This window comes from Anser anser (assembly GCF_964211835.1).
Source record: "Anser anser genome assembly, chromosome: 1".
NCBI lineage: Eukaryota > Metazoa > Chordata > Aves > Anseriformes > Anatidae > Anser > Anser anser.
The window spans coordinates 131,047,272-131,070,890 of record NC_139720.1 but is presented as its reverse complement, the minus strand read 5'-3'; the positions used below and the strand labels follow the sequence as shown (position 1 = coordinate 131,070,890).

Genomic DNA, 23,619 nt, shown 5'->3' with positions numbered 1-23,619 from the left:
CCAGTCTTACACAAAAGTTTTGCATGAGTAAGGACAATTCAAATGGTCCTAATTAGAAACAGCCAAACGCATCCTTGCAATAGGATCAGCAAGCTCGATACTGTGCTGGAGCTCCCAACAAATCCTGGTCGGACAGCCAGAGCAGCCTCAGCCTGCGCCACGGCAAGGCAATGGTGTTTATGCGCTAGCACAAACAGCATGTTGCATTCATGAAGGACTAGTTCAGCAGCTGACAAAGACTTAGTTTTTGTGAGCTCTTTGTAAATTATTAAAGGTTCTGTGCTAAGCCCCCTCTCCTGATGGGTCACAGCCAGACTGTCCCACAGCATTTCTAAGACAAGAAGCCGGCAGACACAGGGGGGTTGTGCCATTATTACCAGCAAAACATTCAAGAAACGTTTTCTTCCTTCCACTCCTCTTTTCTCAACAGGACAATACATTTTATAGGGACACAAACCATACATTATGTACAGACCCACACCTTGTGAAACCAATGCTTGTGTTCTTCTAAGGCTTTAGCACTAAAGTAAAGACTTGCTTCTTCAAGATGAATCACCTATGAGGACTTGAAAGAGCTTTTTGATGTCAAATCCCTAGCAATTTACTGAAGAAAGATCATTTCACAAACTTAGCAGCAAAGTCTTAAGAACAACTTTATATGTATTGTCATCTAATGAATTGTACCAACACCATCCCCGAATAAGATGCTGTAATCCAACAAACACACTTTTCTTGATAACGCAGCAGAAAACTTTTGGAGTGGGGATGGAAGAGGAGAAAGAAGATCTATTTGACAAGTCCATGGCAGTAAAGTAAAAGGTTTTGTTAAGAGAAGTACACTGAGACATGGGAGAGGCAGTCAGTTTCACAGTGTCATTTAACATCAATTTCAAAGGTGTACATAGCAAAAACAGTCCAAAAAGTGAATATCAGACCAGGCAGGCAGAGCCCAAGCTTTCTGGTACAGACAATTGAGCTGCTATCTTTACTCCAGCGCTCAGAGTTGAAGAGGCAGCAGGACCCAGTGCTCTAGCATGTACTTCGAGAGGTATTGGAAAGTTCAGAAAAGCTCAGCGAAAAGACCTCAGTGCTACGGGAGCCTGATCTTTTGTGAGCTAGAGAACAAGCCAGTTAATGAGCACTTACAAACTACGGAGTTAGGCGATGCAAATTAATTTAACCAAGTAGCAACCAAAGGAATTCTGGCAGCTTCCTTTGACTGAGTAATTAAATTATGTATATTTTTTTCCTTCTCCCTTCTTTTCTCGATTAAAACCAGAGGCAGTGCCAGCACCGGCGTGCCCGTACGGACAGACGGACGGACGGACGGACACCGGCCGCTCGGCACGGCGCTGCCGGGCGGGCCCAAATCCGCTGCTTTTCCCCCCATTCCTTCCACACACCCCCGGCACTGCTTAACCCGAGGGGATCCCCCAAAAGCCTGGGGGGACGGGCGCAGAAACCCCCGCCGCCCCCGAGCTGCGCGGCCGGAGGCGCCCCCGCGCAAGATGCGCGCAGGGCAGGAGGGGGGCGCGGAGGGCTCGGGGGGCCCTTTCCCTCCCCAAAACGCCCCTTCTCGGGTTTGGCTCACCCCCCCCAGCCAGCACCTCCCCGCTTACCCATGGCTGGCTCTCTCCGTGCGGGGCGCGGCGGGGATGGGGGCGCAGGGCAGGGGCCGTGCCGAGCCGGGCTGTGCGGGATGCGCTGCGGAGGGCAGCGGCCGCAGCTCGCCCAGTGCCGGGCTCCGCTCGCCTCGGGCGGGGAGAGGGGCGGGGATGTCCCCGCCTGCCTGCGCCGCCCGGGGGGCCCGGCACGGCCCCGCACGGCACGGCACGGCCCGGGGCACGGCGGAGCGGAGCAGCGCCGCCCCGCGCCCACCCGGCACGGCACCGGCCTCCCGAGCGGGGCTGGGGGCCCCGGCGGCGACCCCCGAGGCCGGGGGGGCTTCGCTTTTGCTCCTCTTCCCGCCCGGCTTGCTGCTCAAGAGTTCTGCGGTTCAGGTGTCCGACACAACCCCGTTCCCCTGATGTCCGCAGCTTCGTACTTTTTGCAGCCTCTTCCCAGCCCGGGATGAGGTCCTACAGCATTGCGAGGCATCGCTTGCACCGTGTTCCAGCCACAAGACTGCACGCAGGGACTTGTTTTAACGTTTCTCCAAACATTAGAAGAAATGTACCCTAGCCCTGGGGAAAAACACAGGGGAAGGGAGTCCCACAGAGCGGGTGAGGTGGTTTGGAATCATAGGGGCAGCTTCTCTGCTCACCTGTGAAGCCACATTTAGATGCACGGGAGACAGAAATAGTCGTATCGCACAGAAATAGTCGCGTCATGCAGAAGAAGTCTTCACGGTCGCAGCCAACACATGTGGAAGAGAGCAGAAAAGTCAGAAAAGCTGCACTGATTTTCTCAGTTGGGCTCCTACCATTAGCAGCAATTTGCTTACTTAAGATGCAAAGGCCAGCTCTTCAGCCAGAATAAAAGAGGACTAATATCAACCAGCCTGTGCTGATTTACATTAATTGGGCACTTGGCACACATTTCCCTTGCCTTTGCCATGATAACAGTAGCCTCCTTTTCTGTTATTTATGTGCAGTGTATGGCTATATTTCATCTTCTCCCATGATTATTAACAAAATGATCCATTAAAGTACGCAAGCGTATTATTCCCCTCTAAACGAGACAGATTGCTTCCAAACACACATTAATAAAGGATGGAAGACAATGGGATGACAAAAGTGAGAACACTTCTTTCCAGGGAAGTCGGTTCACACGTTGCAGCTGTAGACCCCTGCTCCTGAAGCAGCGTGCCTGCGTTCACGTCTGAAGTTGCAATGTCAAAGCTGTGCCTTCATTTCCACCAAAAGCAAAATCCCACCCTCTCAGGGCAAAATCACTTGAGGCTTTTGCATCGATTAAGAAAGTTCTATGTTTTTCCCTTAGAACTACAGGCCCAACACCTTGCAAGTACTGCAGGAGCAGGGAGTAAGTGCTCCGTCTCAGAGAGGCAACAAGAGGATTGAGTGAGTAACCCATTTTATAAAGACAGGAAAAAGTCATAGAAAAGCTGATCACTGCAAGTTGCTTCCAGTCCCCCCAGGAGTTAAAGTTGATGAGCTACACACCTTTGAAAAATGAGATTAATTATGGAAATAGCACATGACCCTTAACCAGAGTGGCACTAAATGGCACTGAAATACGGTGGGAGCTGAAAGCAAAAGGTAAGAGCACCTTGATGTGTTTTTACTGTGTACTGGTGGGGGTTTGTTTTATTTAAAAAAATAAATTCTTTCATTAAATTTACATTCTGTGAAGCTCTGGTAGTGCACTGCTTTGTTGATATTAGGAGGAGCAGTTGAAAAATATGTCCCTGATTCTGGCCGTGTTTACATCTCTGAGTAAGTTTGTGGAAACTTGAGGGCAGAGCTGCTCAAGGGAAGCTGACCAACAGGGCCATCACCATCTGGGTTGGGTTTATGGGCTTGCACCAAAACACAGGGGGAGCATTCCTGTGAGATGCACTAATGCGAGACACTTGCTGCCCTTGATGAGCTTTCCATCATCCTCAAAAACATTGGTCATTTCTGTCTCTAGAGAGCACAGCAGAGAGCAGCTGTCCAAATATTGGTCATGGCTCCGCAGTCAATGGGGATTTCCAGTCACAGAGATACCGAACTTAGTCTCTGATGAGCAGAGTGGTGAGCACAGGGCTTTTCCTTGGGCAAAAGGAAGCTGCAGTACTCCGTGAGGTCAGGAAGGCAAGAATTCTTTCTGAACTATGAATTCTTTCCTAGTCGCATTGTCAGGGAAAGGCATGGATCGTGCTCCCTGCCCTTACTCTGTTATCCAGTACATAACAGAGAAAGTCAGGCTGGTTTACACAGCTTTTCAGTGAGCCTCAGTGGCTGGAGGACTCCTCGGGTGCTACGGCCGATAGCTGTGAGGCTGTGCAAAAGGCTGCTATAAATGCTGTGGGAAGCCAGGGTGATCCAGGCAACCCTGGCATCAGGGGATAATAGCAGCGTGCTGGTGCTGTTGCAAGTTTAGTCCATAAAAGAGAAGGCAAAGGCTCTGATTCTGTGCTGATGAAGGTTATTGATTGTCTACACTGGGTGCTTGAAACCTTTTCCGCAGCTCGGGTAACAACCCGCAAACCCTTCTGTGTATTTTGCGGTGATGCCATTGCACAGGGGTGGTGATGGCAGGTTTCTAAAGAAACACTTCCACTCCCCGTAGAAATGTGCTCGATGTAACCTAGGGCGGGGTGGTGTGCTCTTCCCTGGGGATGTTTTAGGGAGGCTGTTTGATTTGCAGAAGAAAACTGAAGCTCAGCAATCAATACCCAGGTCAGTCAAGATGATGATGGGAGCCAAGGAAGAAAAGGAATGTCTCATCAGGTGTAACTGAGGGCACCGTATTAGCTTGAAACTCTGGATTTTACCTTATTTGACCATTGCCAGTCATCAGTGGTGAAACAGATTTCCAGAGCAAACGAGGCTGATTGTATATAATTATTCATGTTTATCTATTTATTTATTTTTACCACGTTCTCTCTTTCTCACTGGAGAACTGCCCAGCTCTAAAATGAATCCCTGAACAGATCCATGTGGTGGCTGCTGCTACGTGGTTGCTTTCCCCCTTTCCCACTCCTACTGTCTTTCCTTGGGCCGTGCAACCAGACAGATTGCCCTACATGCAGAAGCTCTTCCCATTAAAATCAGAACCAAAAGCAGTATGTTCCCACTTCATGTTTTAGCTTTGACTAAACATTTTAATTTTATTAAAATTCTTTTTCTAATACATTTAATTTTAATAATATTTTTAATTTTAATTTTTATTTTTTTTACATTCCAATTTTAGGCATTGGAATGGGCTGCCCAAGGAATTGGTTGAGTCACCATCCCTGGAGGTCTTTAAAAGATGTTTAGATGTAGAGCTTAGTGACATGGTTTAGCGGAGGACTTGTTAGTGTTAGGTCAGGGGTTGGACTAGGTGATCTTGGAGGTCTCTTCCAGCCTAGATGATTCTGTGATTCTGTGGTTTTATCGCAGTAAAGGCAGTGTTTCAATGCAGAAGCGTTCTAGTGGGACACCTGCTTTGGTGGATCCCAGTTCACACAGTGTCCCACTGCTGTCTGCGTGTGAGCCCTCCTCCCGTGGCCCCCTGTGCTATGAGGGAACTCGGTGGCTACTCGTGAGTATTATATCTGACTGCTACATGAGTGGTGCCAATGGGTAACAGTCATTTCCACTTCCCAGAGGATTAGAGGGAGTACATAGGATGCCACTCATACACTTGATTTTACAAAAATCCTGCAAATCTCCAAAACCTTGTAAAATCAGGGGCTCATGAGGCAGCCTCCCTTTCAATGTGAACACAAGTGTATTTTAGGTTTAAGGGAATCAGAAGTGATAACATCCCATTTTAGTGTCGGTGAGTGTTCTCTGAGGCCTGTCTCCATGGGGTTCGGCAGTCCTCTCTGTCTTGAACTTCTGATTCCCCATACAGTTGAGGCATGCTGGGGTTTTTCTCTCCCATGTGATCTTCTGTTCAAAGCGGCGTTACAGAGGCCGTGGATGTTAAAGAGAAATAAAATGACAATCGGATCACTTTGTACTGTCATCTGCGTGCAAAGAAGCGGTGACCTTTCCGTGCTTTGAACTCAGCATCTCGGTGTAGATTAAGGAGAATGACTCACGCTCTCCTGTGTCATTTGTACCTTTTATGTGCTGCTGATCTGCTTTAGACTCCAACTGCTGCTACCAAAACCCCTTCTTAGTCCTCACTGCACAGAGCTGTTTGGAAAGTTCATATACCAAACTGCTGCGCAAAATTCTTCAGATCATTGGCCTTGCATAGTCTGGGGGAAAAGATGGAAAGAGAAAGATGAAAAACAAGAAGTGATTTGATAGTTTACCCAGCATGTAGATACTCCCCTTGGAAATTAACATTCAGGTACAATAGCATATGGAATAAATACTCTTCAAAATCAAAACTGCTTCTTATTACCAACTAGGTCACATTCTCAGCAACCGTTCCGCAATATGTAAATATCAGCAGTGATTGCTTTAGAATAGATATAATTATATATTCAACAGAATGCATAATTTTTCCCAATGAACCATAGTTAATTTTATCTGAAAATTAGTAATTACCATTTTGGTGTTAATTACAGAGTACTAAATACATCTTCAGTGTTAAAAGATAAACTCCTCTCTGTCTCATATGCCCCAAGTTGCAGAATAACTAATGTCACTTTGTGATTTTAAAGTTAAATATATATATATATATATATGATATCATTGAAAATGAAGGATAGTGTTTAGATTAGGACCTTGGGCAACTAAAGAATCATCCTTCACTTAGCTCTACATGCTGGACCTCACTTGCATGGCATTTTGCTCTTACATGCATGGGTATTCTGTGGATGTCCATGAGACATCTGGGCCTGGGGGGAGACCAGAGAGAAGAGGATGGGAGTATCATCCACGGTCTTTCTTCTGGATGCCCACTCTTGCTTCTGCACCTTTACCTTTCTGCACTTTGTGGAGGTGGCCTAGACCTGGTAGGGAACCATGTAGGAGTTAACGTGAGGTCTGAAATTGAGCGGATGGTCTCAGTAAACCATTTTATGGAGTCGAAAGTTTGTGAGTGAAAAAGAATAAGCTAACATCTCTGAGGACTGATGTGTGTTACACAGAAAAAAATACAAGCTGGTATGAATTTCCTCCAATGTGGAGTCCACCTGGTTTCATCCTCCCCCTCCCTTATGAATCTGCAAAATGTGCATGGGAAATGCTGACAACCCCACCTCCAAGGGAGGGAGAGAAAAATCCCACCTCCTGCTGTCCGGGTCACGATAAAACGATCCCGGAGAAGGCATTCTTCCACACGCTTCATTTCAACATGTTTAGGCTCAGAAATGCACATGAATTTGGCCAAAGATGTTGTGTTCAGTCTAGCAGACTCGGGTATAAACATTTACTGAAGTGCTTTGCTGAGTTACTGCTGTGCTGTGAGGTAAAGAGCATGTGGGCTGGAGGGGCCACTTTGCTGTCTTTGGGAGGAGCTGACTCAAAGGTATGGATTATCCAACATTTCATTAGTACCAGTGGGGAGATTTGAATTCGGAATAGTTTGCAAATGAAGAAACCAGACGGGGGCAATATGCATACCCAAGGAACATTAGTATTTGACTTCAGAGCAACTTCTGTGTGACCATATACGTGCTCATTGCAATATCCTGAAAATAATTGCATACATATGTATGTTGGCCCCACCCTCCGGCAGTATCAATAGACTTAACCCAAGTTTTATGTTGAGTTGCAAATTAACGGAATAGACTTTATTTCTAGAGTGCTGAACACATGGCTGCCGTCCAATAACTTCAGCATGGCACCCACCCAAGAAATCGCTCCAAGGCAGCCTAATCAGGACAGGATTCCTGGCAAAAGCACATTCTGAGACAAGGCTCTCTCTCTTTTTCCAAAGTAGAAAACTCCTTTGATGGCAGTCACAGAGAGCATTTAAGAACATTCTCAGGTGCCTTTTTTTTTTTTTCTCAAACTGAAAATCAGACTCAAAGAGCAGGGGAAGGAAAATTGCAGGACTCATTTTAACACTTTTCCTTGATCCAGCTGGACAGAGGAGGTTGAGTAACAGCCAGCTGATTTCATTTTAGTTCTCGTTTTTTCACTTCTGTCAATAGGGAAAAGCTCATAACTTACTACAGAAGGTTTTAATTCTGCTCTGTAAACATGAATGGTGCCTAAGACTTAAACAGTGTCAGAAAGCTGAGTTAGATTCTCTCATAATGGGCTACCCAGCTTTAGTTGTTCACTAATATACATTTTGAAATGCTGGTTTGGGTTTGGTGGTGGTGCTTTTTTTTTTTTTTGGTTAGGTTTTTGGTTTTCCCCACTACATTTTATTGCTTCTCTACTGTTCTTCTTGCCTTGCAGAGTCCAGTTCTAGCAAATGGCTATACTCCGAGCTGCGGTTTGTGGCAAAAATGTGATGTGTTGGAGAAAAGAGTGACTCAGTAACTCAGCAGTGGTATAACTTACTCAGCATGCCCAGCAGTGCAATGGTATAGTGCAAACAGACTGCAGGGGATGGGTGTCCTGAGCTGTGTGAGCTATGATGGCTGCTACAGCCCTGCAGGTTCTTCACTGGTTGATAGCAGAAGTGGGGATGAGCTGCAAAGGCCTCCATCAGCTCTGTGAAGTGTGGGTTTAGAAGGAAGGAGTGGTTTCAGGTCTGCTGATAATGGAAACGCTTCGCCTCCTTCTGACTTCGCAGCCAGACAAACACATTAAACCTGCCAGAAATGTGACATTCAGAAATAAAAAAGCATCAGCCAACCTGGCCAGCTGAGTGAGAGCACTCCAGGAAAGCCCAACCAGGCTGAGGATGCAAGGGAAGAACTTGAAAAATAACAAGATCAAGTTTGATACTAAATCTTGGCTTTAGAAAATTAGTTTGATATCTCATACCCCAGACTAAAAAACATATTAAAAAAAAATCCAAACATCTATTCCAAATATGAACATTTTCCCCTTATTTTCAGTCCAGACACTGAATTTTTGGAAACACATGAGCATATGATTAAAAATAAAAAAGTAGGACACATTAGTCACACATATATACTCATTCTTCAATTTGAGAGATGAAAAAGTAAATAAACCTGTCAGGTATTAGTTATCATTTTGTCTTTCGTTTATAGCATACATAAGATAAGTTGAAGAGCATGCATTTTTAAGACAAAGATCTCTCTTAGGACTCTTGTTATCTGATTCTAGTTATCTTGAATATCATGCTCAGCAAGAAGAAAAATAATACCATTTCAAGAGAGGAATGCAATAAACCTTTTTATTAGAGCTATATTAAATGTGGGCTACTGTCACAGGTGGATTTGGATTCTTACTTTTTGTATGTTTTATTTTAAATTAAGTTCAGGCCAAACTGAAGTGTTTCTTAGCAGTCAGCCTACAACATTAATTCTGGCCTCCCATATTCAAAGGCAATAACTTGTTCTTTAAAAGACGAAAAAGCCAAAGGTACACCAAACGTCATGTGAACTTATCAGAAAAAGATGACCCAGCACCGTCAAAGAAGTTATTGAAACTGCAGCTTGGGAAATGATTCCTAAAAAGCAAGGGCACTTCTAACAGCCCTTGGACCTTCACTGCTTGGTGTCTACCTTGAAAAGGACACAGAAATTGTTTCAGGTTGTGCCTTGCAATGGGATGATGCCATGAGGAGCGGAGAGGTGACTGCCCAGGACCCTGGTGGTAGAAAATGAATTTCAGCAGCAAAGTTGGAAACCCGTAGCCACTAGAAGAAGGGGACATCTCTAGAGAGAGCAAACGCTGCTGTGTAGAAAATTTATTAGCAGCAGGCATAGACGCCTGTATCAGCACTTCACCGGTGGATAAATCAGTGGGTTTGCTAATGATGTTTCAGTTCTCTCGGTTGAATTGGATTTCTAAAACAAAAAAGCAGCTGCAGGCTGAATCGCTTTATATGACAAGAGAATAATGACTAACCAATCCTGAACACCCAGGGTTTCTGTATATACAGGATAATTTAGCTTCCTTTATTGTTATTATTTTATATGCAAATGAAATTATCAATGGCTTTATCTAATCACTTCCTGGATCACATTTATTCCCGAGTTTGTGCCTGTTTCTCTGTGAGAGAAATGTCTTCCTCGTGTTTTAGCCAGGGTTTCACACTACATCTTAGTCCTGCTGGAGCCTGTGGGAGTTTTGGTACATTACAGATACGACACATTCAGAGGACACTGGAATTGAACAGAAAATACTGGAACTGCCTGTGGTTATGAGAGTGCTATTATTTTGAGACAGGGCCCATTACCTTATGCTATTATCTGCATGTTACGTGTGCTGCGTTTTGCATATTTGATGCTTCCTTCACATGAGTATCAGGTTCCTTTAGCAGTAGTGTTTTGGAGATGATCTGGCCAAGTGCCCTCATCAGCCTCTTGCTAGGTTGTTCGCTGGGGCTCCAGCCAGTAAATCCCCACGGGCTTTAAGCTCTAAATAGGCTACTGCTCCCCCTCCTAAGGATCAAGCTGAGCTGAAGCAGTGCCTGCTGCAAAAGTAGGAAACAGGATGCCAGCTGGCAAAGAGGGCTGAAAAGAGAGAAGAAAAGAGATAAAATGATTCTTAAATTGAGAAACTGCCTTAGCAACATCCTCATTTGCTGGGTGGGAATAGATCATGGTTGCTTGGTTGGTCTTTCAAATGGCTGAGCTCCTAAATTACAATTATGCCTTTCCATTGAGGAGATGGAGTTGACAGAGATGTACTGTTGAGACACACTGCAAATTAAACAGATGGATTGTGAAGCCCAGGCTCTGTATCCAGTAATTCCTCCCACTAAGGGGAAAATCTTTCAAAAGCTTCCCCCGGTGCTCAACAGGATCTTGGTGGCTTCATTGCACCGCGACTTTAGAAGGGCTTTGGTCAGTGGGATATTTACTCCAGGTGGAGTCTGCCCAGAGATGGCTTGGCAGCAACACCCTTCCCACCACTGGCATGGCAGGGAGGGAGTTTTGGGAGTTTTGTGGTTTAACCAGGACAAGAGGAGAGGGTGATCCTCCCTCGGCCAGGTCGGGGCTGGAGCTGCTAAGCAGGTGCTGAGGGCAACACTGTGATTAAGGGTCTTGGCACTCTGATTTCAGCATTTTTTTCTGGTCGTCTGGATTAATCCTTCTCGCTTGCTCTGCTGGCTGCTGGGTGTCTGGGCAGCATTTCGTCCCCTACCTATGGGAGATGGAGAGGAGTGCAGGAGCTGGGAGACTGTCAGCTGCCAAAAGCACGTGTTGGGGTGGAGGGATACAAGCTAAGCCAGAGCTGGGAGAGAAACTTGGAGAAATAGAGTATCAGAGAGAATGAGGAAAACACGGGTAAGCTGAAAACGACGGAGGGAAGAAAAAACCTGGAAACTGTTCAGCTGGGTCCTCAGAGATCTGAAGTATGAGGGACATTGGCAGAAAAAATGCATTGCAGTGCATATCCATTTAATTGCAGGTAGCTTTGCGGCGATGGCAGCAGTGGGAGAGGCGGTGTAGGTGTTTTTCCTACGCTGAGCGTGCATTCACATGTTATTTCAAGCGCCGCAAAGTGTGACTACCTAAAACCATTCAACATTTTAAAGGTTGCCTAGTTAAGAAGTATAAAAAAATTATCCGATTTTATTTCTGGAAACCAAGAAATGAAAATAACGTTGGAAAATCAGCAAACTCAGCACTTTTTGTCACTTCTTCACGATTATTTTTGTAACCTCGAGCACTCTATTAGAAAAAAAAAAATCTACATTGCACCTGAGATCCTGTTGTATGCTTTCTGGCATTCTGGTGGTTCTACATCACTTCACACCTCAAAAGCCTGGCATTAAGGAATTTAAACAAGCTAAATAAAATTGTTCAATTACCACTTTTTAATATGGCATTTTAAAGTTTCAACAATATGAACTATTGGCATGCTTTATTCCAGTAGGATGTGATACCTTCTTGGACTGAGCTGAACAATTCTTTTAAGCGGAGGGGGACTATCTCACTGCAGTCTATGCCTGGAATGACAATTTTCACAATGTAACACAAGCCACTAGTGCGGTTAATTATTATCAATGTACTTACTCAAAAAAAAAAAAAAAAAGCTTTGGTTATAGCCATGTTGTAGAAAGGAATTTAATTTTGCTAGACTTGAATAATGCAGGTAACACTGAGAGACTGAAAGAGCTACAGAAGGGAAAGACTATGCTAAGGCAGCTCTTTTTTCCCCTTCCAAACAAGATTTAACTGCTGTTGACAGGGAAACTATAGGACATCCTTCCAGAGTGGGTCTGTGCCATAAAACACACTTGTGAAAGGCAAAGAACTAATCTCTTTAGAAGCACTCTGTAGAAGCACTTCTGCACTCCACAGGTACTAGCTGATGCTCTAATAATACTGGAGGTGCGGGTGACCTGAAGAGGGACCGTCTCAACAGAACAAGCAAAGGAGGGAGCACCGAGCATTGATTTTGTGAGTAGTTCTCTCTGTTGTCTTTGCTGGTAGAGGAGAGCAGTTCTGGAGGAAGTATGGTCTCTGTCACCGTCCAGCTGTTCTTTCTGGCGTGTTCCTGAAATGAATTCCTTACCTGGTGCTTACGACATCACGGCCTGCTGCCATGGGACCCGGTCACGTCACACACACTCAGCATCGTGGCTTTCAGAGCAAGAGCAAGCCATGAAATAAGCAGTATGGCTTGCATGTTTTGAGTTCAACAGCCAGCAGAAAAGATAAAGTAACAAAGACCTGGCATTCAACTCCCCTTTACCCCACGACGTCAGTTTGGCTGCAGGGCTCCTCAGAGGAGGTGCTAAGGAAGGACTTTATGTGTGCCCCTGAAGCACCTGGGGGTGTGGAATTGAACCAGGACCAAAACCCACCATGGCACTGCTGAGACCTACCAAGTGTAGCCCCATGGCAGAGCAGTGCGAATGAAAACCACGCTGTGCTCAGCAAGACTGAGTACAGCAAACACTTTCTGGTCTCTAGTGCAAGGTGATCTGTCCTTACTGGAAATCCTAAATTTATCAACAGATATATAGAACCTTGATAAAAATAATGAACAGAAATACCTCCCCAGAGACTGTGTCATTTATGTGATACCTATTGTTTTGTTTGCTTTTGTTTTACAGTCCATTTCAGAAGTATATCCTGCAGTCTTGTAAAGAATCCATCAAACTGCTGTATTTCGAGTGCATTGCAGCCTAGCTGGCTGAAGTTTTAGCTCAACCTTACCACTTTGCATGGAAGGAAGATAGTGGGATAGGAGCCATCAGCCATTACTCAATCACTTCATGTAATATGTTGCAGACGACAAGTGTGGCCTTTGATGAGTTCCTTCTTAAGTAAAAACATACTTCAAGCATTTACTTCTGTCACAACAGTAACTCCTTTCCTTCTGCTCGGGGAGGATATCACAGCTCCACAATCAATCCAAAAAGAAGCCAAGGTACATAATCTGTACCTGCGTTTCGAGTTTTGGAGCTAACAAAGGACAACTTAATCTAAACTCATAGCACTCGTGGTATTCTGTTGTGCATTGCAAGTACAAAGCAGGCCATACAGCCTGAACTAGTGGAAGTGGGGGTGGCAGGAAATGGAATTTGTTTCAAAGTGGAGCCTAATTAGTTTCTGAAATGGATTAGACGATGTGGTTGCCGGAGGTAGCAAAAACTAGACACGATGACCCAGGAGATCTTTTCCCGTCCAACGCAAAGGAAGCGTGTAAAGCTTAGTTATGTGAGTCAAAATTTATGAAACACAAGGGCATGGGCTTTGTCTTGCTGGATGCTTGTACATGGCTAGACCAAAAGGGTTGAGCAATTGAATCTTGGGCCTCTGGTTCCTGCCACTGTTCACACCAAAGCAAAGGGTACGGACCAGAATCTTCTAAGTATGCTCCTTGGGACAGCATCTGCAAGCTTGCAAACTCAGAAACTAACTTCTACACAGAAAGTAGGAATGAAGAAAATAATTAGAAAACCTGGGATAAACCTTTTCACGGGTTTGCCTAAATAAGCATATCTTGTATGTCCAGCGAGAAAAAAAAAAAGCACATTTTTCTGTATGATTTGTAATAGAGAAAGCTAGCTGAACCTGCCTAATGGAAGTAGTGTGAGCGGTTTGTTTTTATACCAAAGCAGGACAAGCCCTTGAAGGCTGCAAGTACTATGAAATGTGCTCATACGTCCTCTTCTAGTGGTGGCAACATTAACTTATAAATGCTTTGGTCTGTGGAGTTTGCCACCCCCGTAGATCTACTCATCTGATTGCACAAGTAAGTGCTTCCCTCAAGCCTTTTCACTACAAATAAGCTTTAAACAGCTAAGAGGGCTCTTCCCACTCAGCTCCTTTTGACTTACAGCTAGGGAGTGATCACACAGACAAGAGCTGCTGACGGACCCAAGATGGCAGTGAGCTTTGGTGGAGCTGAGCCACTGGGGCGATTTCTGTAGCTGGGAAAAAAAAAAATGTGTGGGACAGCTGAAAGAGGAACCTCAGGACTGGTATTTCACCTTGATCTTGAGTATAAGCAAAGGGGAAGATTCTGAAAATCATAATAGACAGGTAAGAGGTCTCATCAGCTTTCTATACCGTCACCCAACAGCAGCTGTCTAGAGGACAGTATAAGAGAAGTCCATGAATAAAGCAATATTTTTTTTAATCCCTTCCCAACATCCAGTAAGGTGTAGTGTTGTGTCATTCAGACACAACAGTTTAACTCCATATTTAACAGCCCATGATAGACTTTTGCCTCACAGCTTTATTGAGCCCAGAATTTGGTGAACTGTTACTTTATTTAAAATGATGTTTAAAAATTGAGGACTAGTCGGAGCTTTGGAAAGCAGCCCTCTCAATCCTTTCCATTCTTCTTTTCCCTTCTTCCACACAATGGTATTTCTTTTTGGTGGGTGTATACAGCAGTCATGGGGATAGCAATTTTGTCTATTTTGGCCTTTCAAAAGGCTTTGCAGGCAAAAGATCTCAGTGTAGTTTAGGAAACCAGCCAGTAGCATTGGCACCATTAGGCTGTTAAGTATTTTATTGTCAAAAACCACATATTCTGTTTGCTTGCTTTCTTAGAACAAAATGATTCATGATTAAAAGGGAAAAATCCTTCTGTGACTATGTCAATAGAATCCATCCACAGAGAATCCTGATTACACACACAGCTCAAACCAAGCCAGGTCTTTCTTCGCTTCTGGGCATATGACTTCTGAGAAGCTCCTGACCTGCTGAATAGTTAAAATTGATGCTGGTGTGCTCACCTACACGGGCAAAGTCCAGACAATTCTTCTGTTACAACAGCTAGGTCTCCAAGAGAATACCCGAATACCAAAGCCACGGTCCATCACCTACCAAAGCTCCAATGCACATGCCTCTATCCACTAGCTCAGCAATTCCAGCTATGCAAGAATATACAAGGGGGCGTGAGGCCTTGAACTTCATACTTTAAATGTAATCACCCTTCAGGAGCGGCTGAGACTTGCTTACAGGCTGCTGTTCTACACAGGATAAAGTCCACGAGAATTTTTTTCCTTTAGACTATCCTAGCACGGCCATAGGAGACAACATAGCAGGTTAGACAGGACAGATGGCTGATGAATTAACACACAAAGATAAAGACAAATTTTCATTGCAGCATGTATGTATCATTTATCAAATAGCATACTCCCCAGAAACTTATACTTTTAAGAAGCTAGGACAACAGGATTCCGGATGTTTCCTTTTGACAGACTGTATCTCACAGTTCAGGCAATAAACTTGACCACTCTGTAATTCTTTCAGCCAAAATATTCAGACTAGCATGCCAAAAATTGTACTTATAAACCCAGATTTAAGCAGCCGAATCAGTCTTGCTTCCTGTCCAAAGACTTGTTCTCTGATTAACGCAACAATAGATTAAGATGATGATTATTTGAAATATATTCATATAATGACTGAGAAGCTTCTGCAAATAGCAGAAGATATAAGAATGAACAAATCCCTTATGTATTATATATGTATTTATCCTTCATAAAAGCTGCTACATTAGTTTAAGTTGCTTTACATTAAAGCTCCTTCCGAGGCATGTGCAGCTAGCCATTATACAAGACTACCATCAAATGAATATTTAGCAATAATTTTGATGAAAAATTATGCTAGTCAAAATTATTTAATCTCCTCTCAGTTTACCTGTATACACAGGCGTACTGAACTGTCACTTGCTTTATGGGGAAATAATTCTATAAGGACAAGTGTCCTTGACAATGTCACCACTGTGTAAGTGCAAGTAGTTTTTCTTTTGATAGGAAACCGAGAGGTCATTGCTTCATCTGTATGTTAAATTTATACTGTGACAGTTCTGAAAGTATTTTTTTCTTTTCTTTCAAGAACGCTTACAGTAAAGAAGACCAATTACCATTACCAATCACACACTCTTCTTCTGAGGCTCATCTTCATCTTCTTCTGAAGATGAGCAAATACAAAAAACAACTTTTGAAATTAAGACTAATTGCTTGTATGACAACTCACACTTGTGTCTTTAAGGTTCAATTTCTACTGTTGGAGCTGGGACAAGCTCATGAGAAATAGCACCACCAGCAAGTGAAGAATTCATTCCCTCTGGGCAGGACTGTAAAGCAGCTGGTGTAACTGAAAGCGATGGCATGATATTCTGGACAAGGAAGAACTAAGTCTGCAGCATCTCGGCTGCATTCTATTCGAGAGGCTGGCATAACAGTGTAATTAGGGAACAAAAAAAGGTACATAGTCTGATGACTGAGGATTTCAGTGCAATACAAATCTGCAAGAGAGGAGAGCGTTCCAGGCATTCTGACTAAATGTACGTTTTTGAAATGCAATTGCATTGCTCCCATGATCACGTGCTTTTTTGAGATATTTCTTAGGACTGCAAAATGTCACAGGATTCAAAATAAGACTTAGAACACAAAATCTCCAAGTTCCACTGAACTACCAGCTAAATGGGACTTCTGGCCAATTACCAGCAACAGCCAGTCTCTTGAAATTTGGGAACAGTAAAGAGATTATTTGGCAGCAACTCTGTCCACAAGAGTGGATTCCTCTCTCTCAAGCCTTGCTGCATAGTTCTTAGGGAACATTTTATCCAGGTCTCTCTACTTTCAACCTCACTAACCACGCTAAAACCCCTTAGAAATAGTTACAAGAAACAAAGGCAAGGAAATGTCTTGTATATTTTGTCTGAAGTGGGAAAGGAGTTCAATGTTTGTCTTGTATGAAATCTCCACAAATACTTTAGGGGACCAGAATTTCTGCTTCTGCCAGCAGAACCAGTTGGATATAGAAACATCCACAGCAAGAGCTCAGTTGAAAGTAAGAACAGCCCAGTCCTACACCCCCCTTCTGTCTTCTGTACTGAACCATGCAGGGGAGACATCACCACCACACGGGAAACATTTCCAAGAGAAACAGACCTATGCACATAATCTGGGACAGGGTTTTCCCCAGTGGATGCAACAGCTCTCCCATTCATTTTGTAACATACCACGCGTGAAAGGTACTGACTGATGTTCCTGTGAACGTCCTGTCAACACTCTCTGCTTCTCACTGTGTTAAAACTGCACCTGCTCTCAGTGCAACCCTCTCTGAACAGCTAAAAGAAGGCTCTAGCATATGAAAACCGGAGTGTTGAAGTTTGGAAGTTTGTTTAAAAAAAAATCAATTACAACATGTTATTAAGAGAATTTATTTGGTCAGCAAAGAAGCCCAAACAAAACATTAGATTTCTGACAGAACCCACCACAGAACAAGAGTGAAGACAAATGCAGGACTGTAATTCGTAACATTGTTCCCTCTCCTGTCACACACAAGTTTTTCATATCAATTACATCAGTAACAAGCCTCGGAGATCGGGGACTTTAAAGTTCAGTGTTTAAAGTCCAGGACTTGAAATTTTCAGATCTCTTTACATCTAAAGTGAAGGAGGTGGAACTGAACTGAAAATGCTGATTTGAAAAAAACATGCTAACTACTAGTAGAAACAAAGAGATTCCCAATAACACCTCAGATTTGCTTTGGTGCAGCTGGCTGCTGCAGAGGGCACAGCAACTACTGCTGTGTATTACAAATCATGCATGCTATAGAGAGACACCAGACACAACAGGCATGAATTAAAGTTAATTGCAGCTGTGACTTTCTCCGTGGTGAAGGCGGCACATGAACGTTTGTCAGAATTAAAACAGCATAATGTTCCTTTGCCCTGGTATGGCAGCACTGCTCAATACAAACTACAGCTCTCCAGCACACGATACGTAGCAGCAGTGCTTCAGAGAAAGTCCTTTAAAGTGTTCAGGGTACCATTTTCAAAGGAATCACCAGTAGTGAGGGGTCCGTACTGCCTGTCTTGCACAGACCAGCTGCGTGCCTCAGTCTGGCAGGTCAGCTTTAGTGGGGCAAGCACGACTGCACAAAATGAGAGAGCAACCGAACTGGAGCCCAGGAGCCTGTGCAGATGGGTGAGCACACGCACAGAGGTACATTATGAATTTGCATACGTTTATGCCTTGTGCATGTAACACCCAGGTGCACACAGGAGAGCTGAACCCAAAATACACATAGCCCTCGGGGCTAACATGGCTTCCAGACCTCCGCACAGAGTACACAGATGTACCCTCAGTCTATCAGGTTGCTACTATGTCTTCTTTCAACCTTCAAGCCAACTAGATGCTTTTTATTAGAATGGCAAAAATCATTGTTGGCATTGGTCCCGAGAGTGCTTTGTCCTCCTAAGGATCTCCTATGCTAAACAGATCTCTAACAGGCAGGGCCACACCGGGTTTCTCCCCCACTTCCCCCCACCCCCTTCATTAGAACATTTTCCTATCTAATTTTGCTTTAGAGTTGAACTCCTGCCAGACAAGTATCAGTGTGTAAGAAAAACTTCCTGCTTTATTATAAGCCTTTGAAATAGAATTGAAATGGCTGGGCTACAGTAATCTGATATGTTGTGTCTTTGCCAGTGGGCTCCTGGTTCTCAAAAAAAAATAAAATAAAAATCAAGGATTACCAGACACAACACTTTATTGTGCTGTGTTAAGCTAGATCCCAATGCTACTATATTTAATAAGACAAGAAAGTGGGACTACTCAGTTTTGTAAATGGAAAGAGCTGACAATTTGTATAGTCTTTTTGTCATTGTTTTTAAGTTTTCCCAGTTCACTAAGTATAGATGTTGTTACATTTCTCACGGTATGGTAAAGACAGGCTGGAATCAAATGAGTTAAACTCCGATTTTAGACAGGTATATTACTATCCCTTCCTTTTACTAATCAGCAACAGCACGTAGGTAGAATGGACTGTGACCATCACTGACAATGTAAAAGGAACACAGGGCAGAAGAACATTGTGCCCTTGCCAGCCTCTACCCCAAAGCCCATCCAAAACCAAAATTTGCAGTTTATCTTTTCAGCAGCACAGCCAGAGGCACCCATCCCTACAGCTCGGTGCCAGGTCAGAGCACAGTCCGGGTACTCACAGCTTGAGAGGAATAATAGGCCAGTATTTGGGCTGTTTTTTGTCACAATTTCTATCAAAGATAAGTTGCATGGCAGTCTCCATCGCTAGGATTTTGGCAGCTTCAGCACCATACAGTTTCTCCATTTCTGCCATTCGTCTCTCCCCAGGTCTTTCTGTAGGCGGCTCCACAGAACGCCTCGTGCTTCTGTGAAGGTCTTGATCAGCCTCCACGTACATTTCTTGTTGCTCAGCTTCCAGCTGCTGCTGTCTCCCTAGACAAATAAACCACAAGAGATGTAAATTACCAAGCTATCAACCAATCACATTTTATTTTAACTTTTAAAATATTACACATTCACAACTGTGGTGGGTCTAAACAGCCCAGACCCACCCCTTCTAGGGTGCAGCCAACTCCTTCAAGGGAAGAAGAGCCTGGATTTGAACACTAAAAATGTAGAAAACCTCTCTGTTAGTAAAAAGTAAAAATCAGCATTACTTCACTTCCTCCCTAACATATACATGCCCTGAAAAGAAAAAAAAAATACAAGCGTTGGTTTCCAAAAGTAATTACTTAGCAGCTGAGATAATGAAACAATGCACAGGACAATGCAACTTTAGCTGAACCACAGCCAACAGAAAATGTAATCAGTTACTACTCCTTGAAAATGAACAAACCGACCTCTCATGCAAGTGTCAGCCATCAAGTGTATCCAATGAAACGCAGCCGTAAGCACTGTGTTCAGATAAACTACCCAACCTTAGCCATTTCTCAAGACTTGCAAAGTTCAGAACCAACAGCCTTACTGACATTGCTTTAAAGACAACGCAAAACAACAGCCGAGACAGATCCCTGCACCACATTTCTTTAAAGAAGATTAAAACACTTCAGAGAGGTGAAACACTTGGACCAACATGTCTTCAAAAATCCTCTTTGGTAAACCCCAATCTGGAAGGAAAAACTTGCTTTTGCATGTCCAAAGATACCTCTCCTTTGTGGCAGCTACTCTGATGGAGCAAATAATGCTGTAGGCAGTTAAAACAGCAAAGGGTATATAAGGCTCCCCTCTTACGGGGGACATTTCTACCAGATGAAGATCACCTGGTGAGCACTGAACTCCTTCACCTACCAATAACAAATGATGGTTCTCTAAATTGCGTCATGGAAACAGTAATTCGTAATGTGAGCGCTCATTTATTTATTTATTTCTCTTAAAAAACCACCACTACCAAAAACCAAGAGAGACAGAGTCAACTGGTCAGGATGCATTAATCACATGCAGGATGTGCTTCCCAGTGTTTGGTGCCGCCAGCTCTTCCTCTAAGAGCGAGATTTAGCTTCTACCAAACACACGACATCTGCAAACCCTAACCCAAGTAAGTACCCTGACAGAGCTGTGTCAAACATCTGCGGTTTATTCTTACACTGCACGGAGCAGCCAGCTGACTGTCTGTCAGCCTTACTAAATGAATTATCCCCCGTACCTCATTCGCAGAAAATAGGTACTTTCAACAGCGTGATCAGAAACTTCAGTTCTGGCATCTGTTTGTCACAGAGGGATGGGGAACGCTTTTGTCCTGCCACTTCAAACAGCATCCATGGCTTTGTGTCGGTAGGGGAAGGGCAGGAGCACTTGAGGGGCCATTAACAACCTACTCCTGGGGGATGTTTCGCTTCCAGTGATTTTGCTTTAAGGGCACACCCCCAAAGCCTGCTGCATTGCCAGAACTCATGAGGAAACATACATTAGAGGTCCATATGTGTTTTTGAAAGGGCCGGATTTATTTGGTGTCAGGCCATTTTAACCAGAAGGTCTGAATTAAAAGTGCTAACGCTGCCTGCAGAGGGCCCAGCACCAGGAGGACAGCTCAGGCTGCCCAGGTCACTTGTATCCCAAACTTACTGGGACGCCAGGCCGCCCACAGCTAGGTAACACACTTAAGGGATAAACTTGGTGCAAATATTGCAACTTACATTCCAAATTCTTTGACAAAACCCCAGAATCTATGCTGGAAAAATGTCTCCTGCCGTAGGTTACACAGCAAAACTCCGTTAGGGAAATGAAACAAACCTGTATTTGTTGACTCTCTTGAGCCACAAAAATAATTCCTTCTGCTTCTCCATTGCCCATGGAAACGTTACTCATCGGTTCCGTAGCTGCGTGCTAGAACCAGCTGCTTCCCCGCCTGCCTGTGAACGCTCTCTGACAGCTCACTGCACACAGTAACACTGAAGAAAAATTAATTTCTCTGGAGATATGTAATGAAGTCTTCTGTTTGGAAATTAAATGGGTTTCTAGCAGAAGCTTTATGATGGATGAGTGGATTGCAGTTTAGCATGCATCAATCTCCATTTGATGCACGGAGAGGTTCATAAACCTGCAGATCCTAATGTTAACAATCAAAATAATAATATCAATTCAAATTCCACTCCCAGAATTACCTAACGAACCTCTGATGTACATGTTTTACTTTACACTTTACCAATGACACGTCCCGCCCTCAACTTCCCAACCTAACTTTTACTGTCCCGTAGCTACTGGCAAAACAATTCCCAGAGCGACTCCGTTACATAGTCTCAGACATGAGAATGAGCTTTAGAGAATCCATCTGGGGACAGAAATCTGCTGCAGGGACACAGCTTTTAATAGCAAAGGCTGAACTGGAGCACAGGATATGGTAGCAATGCCATCGTAGTCGTGTGGAAGAAGCTGCAGTTTCAGATCTGTTATTAGTGGAGAGACACTGCTGTGACAACTCCACCGGCGGTGATGGTGCCATTTGTTATCACGGACAACCACGGAACAAGAAGCCATGGAGGAAGATGGGAATGCCCACCACTGCTTTTGTAAGAGACGTATTTCCAGCCAAACATGGAGAGAAGAAACATAGCCGCAGAGGCAGTTTTGTCCTGTCGTGATGCTCGCTAACTACCTTTCCGGCCAGCCTGGGTTCTTTCCAGTACCTCAATTTACTTTAAAAACAGTACAACCTGTGCTACGTGTGCAATTACCTTTTCATCAAAAAGATGACAAGTCCCTGACAATGGAAACAACAATAAAACAACCATAAGCTGTTTAAAGCTGTTAATAACCTGCAGCGGCAGCCAGAATTTCTTTGAAGCAAGTGCCAAACATTCATCTATGAATTAGGTAGCAGGGCTTTTATCAGAAAAATAATTCTCAGCCCGCAGCAATGGAGTCCCCAGCTCATTTTCAAATCCGAGCTCCACACTCCAAATTCGTCATTGTGCTGCCAAGCAATAAACGTGAAACAATTTTTACACAATTCTGAGTAGTTCCTCCTTCCACTTCACACAGACTAAAATAAATGTGCTTTCCTTTACAGCGTTCAGCTTCACCTACTGGCAAACCTCCCCCAGCTGTGGAACAGCACTCTGCAAACGTTCACAAGGCAGGCAAGGCAGCGGTGGCGGCGTTTGGTTACCGCACAAAGGATAAGTATCGCTGGCCAGTTCCTCTAGTCCCCGAGAGTCTCCTCTCTCTTGAAGCCATTTTCAGAATAAACTTGGTCCTCTTCAGCCTACTTCAGCTGGGAAGCCATCACTACCTGGCCAGAAACAGTTGAGACCTCCTTCCCCAAGTTGCAGTAAATCTTTATCTTTGAGGAACACTAAGATCTCTGCCCAACTCATACTGTGTCCTGGGGCATCATCACTGCTTCCGTGCCTTCTGAAAAAAGTTTTTTCTTCCGCCCACTTTTTCCTGACTGCTATGGATACCAACTTTTAATTTCAGGTACACTAGGTGAAAAGAAACATGAATGAATACAGACAACCCCATCCATCCTCAGGGACTGACAAAAGCAGGATAAACGGTAACTAACATCTTAGCTGTTCACTGCTTTTGTGGCTTCACATGCACACAAGCATCATCTTGCATGTTTCCTGCAAAACTGTGACCTAAGCCCTTCAAGCTGTAAGCAATTTTCCCTACAGGCTCCTCAGAAACTCAGAGGTCTCGTTTCTCCTGTTTTCCAAAAAGGAGAACGTCACATACTTTAAGTTTGAACTCCTTTGCTCTTCTTTGTTTGTCATATCCTTTGAGAAGCTTAAGAAGCAATCAGAAAATTTCCTCTCTGGAATTCATCCTTTTCTTATTAAAAGGAGAAAGAAAAAGGAAAAAGAATGAACCTGAAAACCAAAATCCAAGTAAATTCCCTTACTTGGAGACAAGTCTTTATAGAGGGCAGCTCTCCCCAGTTCTCTGGGGGCATTTCCCCCAGCCCACCCTGCCCCACGCCAGGATGGTTTCAGCACAAGACCCGGGTCTTGCTTGCCCCGAGTGTCACACGGCCTTGCTGACTTGCAGCTTCTTGCTTAGCTAGCACGTTATTCTTCAAGGAATTAGCTCACTTTCCCCGGCCTTGATCTGCCTTTTCTTTTCCGTGATTTCAGACTGACCCATACCCCCTTCGCATATTTGTCTGCTTATTTCAAGCGACGAATGATTTTGTTACTGCTGCGCACGCACTTTCTGAGCTCTCTCATCTTGTCTTAAATGCTACCTGAGCTGATCTCGAGCAGCCCACACCAAGAGTTAAACACACCA

The 23,619-nt window shown here is 44.1% G+C and overlaps 2 protein-coding genes and 1 long non-coding RNA gene across 11 annotated transcripts in view; 1 reads left to right on the top strand and 2 right to left on the bottom strand.

Moving 5' to 3' along the window:
• GPM6B (glycoprotein M6B) overlaps nt 1-2,437 on the bottom strand; it is a 109,722-nt gene extending 107,285 nt beyond the window's left edge. For 2 of the 7 annotated variants that reach the window (XM_083825627.1, XM_083825623.1), the window contains exons 1-2: nt 2,264-2,403; nt 1,620-2,183 (exon numbers count right to left, since the gene is read on the bottom strand). In XM_083825627.1, the coding sequence (XP_083681753.1) occupies nt 1,620-1,623 (4 nt within the window). In that variant the 5' untranslated portion in view covers nt 1,624-2,183; nt 2,264-2,403. Of the gene's footprint in view, nt 1-1,619; nt 2,184-2,263 lie in introns of all 7 variants that reach the window. The other 5 variants (XM_083825619.1, XM_083825617.1, XM_083825624.1 and 2 more) reach the window with 3 other exon arrangements.
• A 523-nt stretch (nt 2,438-2,960) lies between these two features.
• LOC310895037 lies at nt 2,961-18,746 on the top strand. Its single transcript, XR_014580396.1, has 3 exons — nt 2,961-3,218; nt 7,959-12,049; nt 12,709-18,746. It is a non-coding gene; the product is annotated as an uncharacterized lncRNA (long non-coding RNA).
• Nucleotides 17,267-23,619, bottom strand: part of GEMIN8 (gem nuclear organelle associated protein 8) — a 26,251-nt gene continuing 19,898 nt past the window's right edge. For all 3 annotated transcript variants that reach the window (XM_083825737.1, XM_083825736.1, XM_083825738.1), the window contains one exon: nt 17,267-19,323. In XM_083825737.1, the coding sequence (XP_083681863.1) occupies nt 19,067-19,323 (257 nt within the window). In that variant the 3' untranslated portion in view covers nt 17,267-19,066. The remainder of the gene's footprint in view (nt 19,324-23,619) is intronic.